This window comes from Neofelis nebulosa, chromosome 11, assembly GCF_028018385.1.
Source record: "Neofelis nebulosa isolate mNeoNeb1 chromosome 11, mNeoNeb1.pri, whole genome shotgun sequence".
Classification (NCBI taxonomy): domain Eukaryota; kingdom Metazoa; phylum Chordata; class Mammalia; order Carnivora; family Felidae; genus Neofelis; species Neofelis nebulosa.
The window spans coordinates 14,468,568-14,475,318 of NC_080792.1; the positions used below are offsets into that span (position 1 = coordinate 14,468,568).

The following is a 6,751-nucleotide window of genomic DNA, read 5'->3' on the forward strand; positions in this document are numbered from 1 at the left end:
AGCACAGAGCCGGACTCGGGGCTCGAACTCAGGAACCGGGAGATCACTGGAGCCCTGGTCCTTTAGTTCAAGTAAGGTAGCACCCTGTCCAACCTGTTGAGCACTTCATTAAGCAACGCCTGACGTGCTTAAAATGAAAAAATTCCATTAGGTTTTTCCGCCTTCTTTTCCCTCAACTATTCTGAGACCCATACCCGTCGGAACGACATGGAATGAACCTTCACGAGCATCGTCTGCTCCAGCCTACAGCACACACGCTCCTGTTATTTTTGTCAAGGCTTTCCCCCTAAGCTGGCTCCCCCGCCCCACCTTCTCTGGCCCCGAAACACGGCTCTACTAGCGGCTGGCCTGTCTTCGCAGGGTTCTGGGCCATTCCGCAGACCCATGTTAACAGAACAGCCTCGGCCAACTGTAACAGAGAAGGGAAATCTGAAACTGCCCAAACCAAGAAAACCACTGCCATTTACCCTTCCCTCCGAGGCACTTCCAAGTACACAAGGTTTTTACAGAATTTGTGGTGCTGGGTTTGCCGCACCAGATAGCTCTCCACCAGGAGGACAGAAAATCAGTAACCAGCTTTATCCGCAACCGTCCTGGGTGGGGTGGGGAAGAAATCTCTGACCAAACCAGGCGGTGAGGACCCGGCACGGCGCACTCTTCACGCTGAAGCCGGGAGGCCCTCCCAAGGCAAGGGCCCAAGGCCCCCGTGGGGAGCCCCAGGTGCATCCCGGGCTGGGGAGCCCCAGGAGGGCCGGCACCAGAGAGGATGATCACCGCCATCCCAACTCCTGCGCAACAGGCCTCAGCCTGGGGCTCCCCGGCAGGCTTGCGGCACCCCGTGTGCCTCGGTTCCTCCAAATGCAAACAGTATTCTGTCCTAACGTCATCAAAGTGCTTCGGAGGACAAGTGATTCTCCGGTCATTCGGAGCCAGAACCCGACCTGGTGGCCCTTAAGCTGTCAGCGGGGAGAGTCGGAGGGGAGCACGAGACGTAAAAAACAAGGGAGCATAAAAAGGAAATCTTATGTGGCTTTTCTGCAGAAACTGCCAAATTCGCTTTCACTGCGCGCTCTAGACGTCCCCGTGAGGCGACGAGCACCGGTCTTCGGATGACCAAGGAAACCGAGGTGGGGAGAGGGTGCGAAGCCAGGCAGAGGGGATGGCCTAGCGTCCCGAGGGACTCAAAGTGGCCTGGGAGGCGAACTCGCATTCAGGAGCGGGTACCCGGCGTGGGCATGCGTGCGGCTCTGAGTTCTCCCCTCGCCCACTCCGTTCGCAGGGGGACAGGGGCCGCGTCTGCACAGAAGCTACCCTGCGCGCCAACTTGGCGCTCCGGAAACGTCTGGACAATCACTGACCTCAAAGGCTGCCCCTACGCGGACTTCTGGGAGCCCGCGCGCGGGTGGTGGGGTCCCGCAAGTCCGCGTTCTGCGCCCCAAGATCTCTGCACTCGCCCTTCCCCTCCCTCCGCCGTCCTACCCGCGGAAGCGCCTCGCCTTTCCGCCGTCTCCCGCTTCTCTCTGTCCCGGTCCCAGGACGTCTCGCAGCCCGCGCGTCCGGGTCCCTCCCCGGGCTCCCGAGGAGGCGTCGCGCGCGGGAACCGGGTGCGCGGGGGGCGGGAGCGGCCGGGCGGCTCGCTTACCTGCAGACGGCCGAGCAGCGCGCAGATCGTGAGCAGCGCGGGCAGCGGGCGGCGCCGCCGGGCGCGCGGGGCCATGGCGCGGTGGGCGGGCGGGCGCCGCGCTCTGCGGCCTCTGCGGCCCGGGCTGCGCGGCTGTCTGGGACCTCGGGCCGGCCCGCCCCGCCGCCGCGCCCCGCCCCGCCCCGCCCCGCCCCGCCACCTGTCCCCGCCCGCCCGCCCGCGCTGCTCCCCCTCCCGCCGGGCCGGCGGCGCCCGCCAGGTGGTGCCCGAGCGCGGGGCGCGCGCCTTCTATTGGGCGAGCGGGCACACCGGAGGCACAGCGAGGTGAGGACTGCGAAGGCGACGGCGGGGCGGGGGGGAGCGGGGGTTCGCCGCCCCTCCTCCCGCATCTTCTGCAGCCGCGGGCGCGAGACTTAGCCCGGAGCTTCTAACCCTGGGCTCTGCAGGTTGCACGCGGACAGGTTTGCCTGCGACCCGACCTGCTGTGTCTTTCACGTTGGCGGGCACGGACCGGTCTGCACCCAGACATCCCGGGCCGGCTTCCAGGGGAGGGGACGGGGCGGCGGCGGCCTAGCCCGCGGGCCCACGCCCGCCTGGATCCCACGCGCTCGACCCTAACAGGCGGGGCCTCCCAAGCAAGGGTGGATACCCCACCACCGGGAATTAACCAGAAGAGGATCTTCGCTGGGGATTTCGTGGAGTACAATGCAAAGGTCACCACAGTATGCCATCCAGCGCGCTTCATACAATCCTCCCTCAAAGTTTTCTGGCCAGCAGCCACTTCCTCTTGCCTCTCCTCTAGTACCCTTCTCTGGGGTGAGAGACACCATCCTGTCTCCGTCCCCCACCCACACCCCCCACCCCATCCAGGCACTAGCCTTGATGAGTCCTTTTGCTGCTGTAGAACCCGCCAGCTGTCGGGCGCGCTGCACCTGTTGTTCTTGTCGCTTGCTATTCCTTGCTTAGGAGTGTATCTTCCCTCCCGTTCTAGGTCGATGCGGGACGCACGCATACACCTGCTCCTTTGTATGGATAACTTTTTGAGGGAACATACTTGCCTGATGTCAAGAGAAGGTTGAATTTCTTGAGTGCTAGAACTGTATCTGCTTGCCTTACTTTCGGCCCAGTGCATGGTGTATCCTAGTGAATATTCCATAGGATCTTCTACGGTTGTTGGGCGAAGTGGGTTTTAAAGGTCAATTATATCAAATCGTTTGAAATATCATGTCATTTTCTGCCTAGTTGTTCTGAGGAAACTGGAAATTTGCAACGAAAACTGTGAGTTTGTTTATTTTTGCCTTTCAGGTCTCACCACCCCCCCCCCGCCCGCCAATTTTTTGACGCTTAGATTAGAAGCATAAACATTTCAGATTATTATGTCTTCTTGATGAATTGACTTTTCATCATTATGGTAGGGCCTCCTTGATCCATGATAAAACTTTGGGTTCTGAAGTCTACTTTGGCGTTAGTTATATAGCGGCTTCACCTTTCTTATGAATAGCATTTACATGGGATTTCTCATTTTATCTTTTTTCTTGTTTTTACGTTTAAAATAGAGACATCAGCCTTTCTGTCTATGGACACTGGCAAGTATCTTAAAAGTCTCCCCTCCCACTGCTGCACGTCGAAGTCAGAGGGTCCCAAAGAGCCTGAACAGCTGCGGAAGCTCTTCGTCGGAGGTTTGTGCTTTGCAACAACCCATGAGAGTCTGAGGAGCCATTCTGAGCAACGGGGAACACTCACAGACTGTGTGGTAATGAGGGGAGAAAACACCATGCACTCCAGAGGCTTTGGGTTTGTCACAGATGCCACTGGGGAAGAGGTGGACACAGCCATGAATGCAGGGCCGCCCAAGGTGGACGGAAGAGTTGTAGAACCAAATAGGGCTGTTTCAAGATTCTCAAAGACCTGGTACCCACTTAACTGTGAAAAAGATTGTTGTCGGTGGCCTTAAAGGAGCCATCATCTATGAGATTATCTCGAACAGTATGGGAAAATGGAAGTGATTGCAATCATGACTGACTGAGGCGGTGGCTAGAGGAGACGCTTTGCTCTTGTAACATTTGATGACCGTGACTCCGCAGACAAGATTGTCATTCCAAACCACCTCAGCTGTGAAGTAAGGAGAGCCCTATCTCAGCAGGAGATGGCTAGTGCTTCATCCAGCCAAAGAGGTCTTAAGTGGTTCTGGAAACCTCGGCGGTGGTTTTGGTGGGAACGACAACTTCGGTTGTGGAGGAAAGTTCAGTGGGTGACGTGGCTTTGGTGGCCGTTGAGATGGTTGTGGATATGGTGGCAGTGCGGATGGCCACCCTGGATTTGGTAACGAAGGAAGAAACTTTGGAGGTGGCGGAGGCTATAATGGTTTCGGCAATGACAACAGCCTTCACATATTGGTCCCATGAAAGGAGGGAATTTTGGCCCCTGTGGTGGTGGAGGCCAGCGTTTTGCCAAACCACAAAACCAAGGTGGCTATGGCGGTTCCAGCAGTAGTAGTAGTGATGGTGGTGGCAGAAGGCTTTAATCGCTGTCAGGAAACAAAGCTTAGCAGGAAAGGAGAGCCAGAGATGTGACGGGGAAGGTTACAAGGTGAACTCAGCCAAGCACAGTGGTGGCAGGGCCTAGCTGCTACAAAGAGGACGTGTTTTAGCCAAGACTCATGCGTATGGTCCAAAAACTCGAGGACTGTGTTTTTTGGTGACTAATTGTATGACCTGTTATTTTAGTTTCTGTTCTGTGGGAAGTGTAAAGCATTCCAAGAAAGGGTTTTCATGTAGTTTTTTGTTGTTTTTTTTTTTTTTGCATCCATGCTATTGACTGCTAAACGTAATAGTCTGATCATGATGCTGAATAAATGTGTCTTTATAAAACTGTGCTGTGTAAAGTGAGTCTACTCTGAAGCCATCTTGGTCAACTACCTCGGCAATGTGTGTTGGAATTCCTTCAGGGAGCTACCAGGTTCCGTTTGAAATTTACTGGCAAACTGCTTGGGCACAGAAGCCATAGTCTCCACAAACCTTGGTGTCGTTGAACCGACAGTTAATGTGTTGTGCCCTGGAGCTCACCATTAAAAGGGTCACCCGAGCAAAGTCATGGAGTTTATTGGGCTAGATTGCTGGCACATCCGATGCAATATCTAAACTGAATTATGGTATCAGATAAAATTATAGGTGGGATGAAAGCTTGTGTGTCATCCATTATCATGTGTCATCAACAAATGACTTAATATCCTCTTGATAATAACAATAAAAAAGAAACTTCGCTTTTGTTGATGAGTTAGGCCCACTATGGACAGCTCCGCAGAACAATGGAAATAGGAGCCCCAGACGACAGGATGTCAAATTGCACCAGAGCGGTGAATGCTCCCCACCCTCATCATCTCCCTCGGCACTCTCCACTCCAACCTCCTCGTGATCCTTCTCGAGGGCAGCCACGTCCTCGTGGGCCACAGAAAAATCCCTCTGGTACAGCAGGCATCAAGCCACGTGTTTACCATGGCAAGCGGCCCATTTCGCCATCTGGTTGGCTCGCTCAGGGCGTGCCTCGGTGATCTGTGCTACAGGAAGCTGTTCATGGTAGGCTTTCTCAGTAGAGATAATGGGGGAACGTGTGGCCAGAGAGAAGTTCATGTGGGATTAGGGCACCAGGCCGGTCTGGCATTCTGTCCGATGAACGTTCAGGGCTGCATTAAATCTGAGTAAGCAGCAATGGAGGACACGACTGCGCTAATCCGGTGGTTAAGGGGAGTGTAGGTTGGGTGTTCAATGTTGATGTCATAGATGGCCTCATTATCTACCATGAAGGCACAATCACAGTGTTCCAGGATGGTGTGGGTCGTGAGGATGGAGTTGAAGGGCTCAGCTACAGCTGTGGAAACCTGGGGGCCTGGTAAATGGAGAACTCCAGCTTGGATTTCTTGCCATAAGTGACAGGTTCCATCAGCAGGGAGGGGAACCCAGAACAAGTACCCCCACAAAACTGGAAAACCAAGACGCCCTGAAAACCTGTGCCCCGGGGGGGCTACTTTCGGGCCACTGACCAAGGAGGGCAATGCTCTTGCCAATGGTATAGCGCCCACGACCATAGTTATTGGTGGCATCTTTCTTGCCCCTTGATCAGCTGCTCTGGGTAGAAGAGCTAGAGGCAGGTGCCTGTGCAAACTTCACCTGTCTCAGTGAAGGTGTTGAAGGAGTCCTCTCCTCCCCCAGTGGTCGTGTCACTTGGCATCCGGTCATCAGGCTGGAAGTCTGTTCCAGGCAATAGAGCTACCAGCAGTCATTGCCCATTTGGACACCAGCCTGGCCAACATGGATGGAGATGCCTGAGACTTACAGGGCTCTGCAGGGCTGGAGAAGGCGAGGGGACGGTGACAAGGATCCCCCACCGACAGACAAGAATTCGCGGGGTGGGAGGAGAAGCGGTGAGAGGAAGGCCAGCCCGGAGGACCCAACGTACCGCACCCTCCCTCCCTCACTCTCCGCAACAGCGCGGCAGGGGGCGGATCTTGGACGGTGTCCCAGCCCCCGCGACCCCGCCTCGAGGCCCCCTGCTCCCCCCCTCCTGCCGCCCCCTCGCTGCAACACAGGCCCAGCGAGGTGGGTCGCCCCGGCCAGAGGGGGCGTGACGCTGCCTGGTGGGTTCAAAGGTTCAAAGCAGACTTCTCTGTAGGAGCCAGATCAGGGAAGGGGAGGAAATGTCCTGGGGCCACAGACGGGCCAGTGGGGCGGGGAAGAGGACGGAGAGGGCTATGGGAAGGAGAAAGGAGAAGCATCGGCCCCGTCCCGTCCTCAGTGGGTTTCGGGGGCGCGTCAGGCCGGCAGAGCCCAGGCGAGGAAAGGCACCCGGTAAAGGAAGCGTGGCCAGAGCCTCCCGGGCGCAGACCTCCCGCCGTCTGCCATCTCTGGGGCCTGGACCCTCCCTTTAGGTTTAGATCTATTTAAAGTGACAGCGTCTGATTCGCTCTTGCCTTTTCATTTAATCCATTTGACAGTCTCTATCCTTTGGAGTTTTCAGACCACTCGCATTTAATGTGATTATAGATATGGTGACATGTGAGTCTACTGTCTTGCTATTTGTTTTGTTTGTTCCTTCTTTGTTCCTCTTTTCCCA

At 56.0% G+C, this 6,751-nt stretch overlaps 1 protein-coding gene and 2 pseudogenes across 2 annotated transcripts in view; 1 reads left to right on the forward strand and 2 right to left on the reverse strand.

The window, feature by feature from the left end:
• TNFRSF11A (TNF receptor superfamily member 11a) overlaps nt 1-1,796 on the reverse strand; it is a 57,024-nt gene extending 55,228 nt beyond the window's left edge. The window contains exon 1 of one of the 2 annotated variants that reach the window (XM_058691905.1): nt 1,643-1,796. In XM_058691905.1, the coding sequence (XP_058547888.1) occupies nt 1,643-1,717 (75 nt within the window). In that variant the 5' untranslated portion in view covers nt 1,718-1,796. The remainder of the gene's footprint in view (nt 1-1,642) is intronic. The other variant, XM_058691908.1, reaches the window with a different exon arrangement.
• On the forward strand, nt 1,713-4,516 carry LOC131489980 (heterogeneous nuclear ribonucleoprotein A1-like; annotated as a pseudogene).
• An 85-nt stretch (nt 4,517-4,601) lies between these two features.
• On the reverse strand, nt 4,602-6,124 carry LOC131489979 (tubulin alpha-1C chain-like; annotated as a pseudogene).
• Nucleotides 6,125-6,751: the final 627 nt, after the last annotated feature.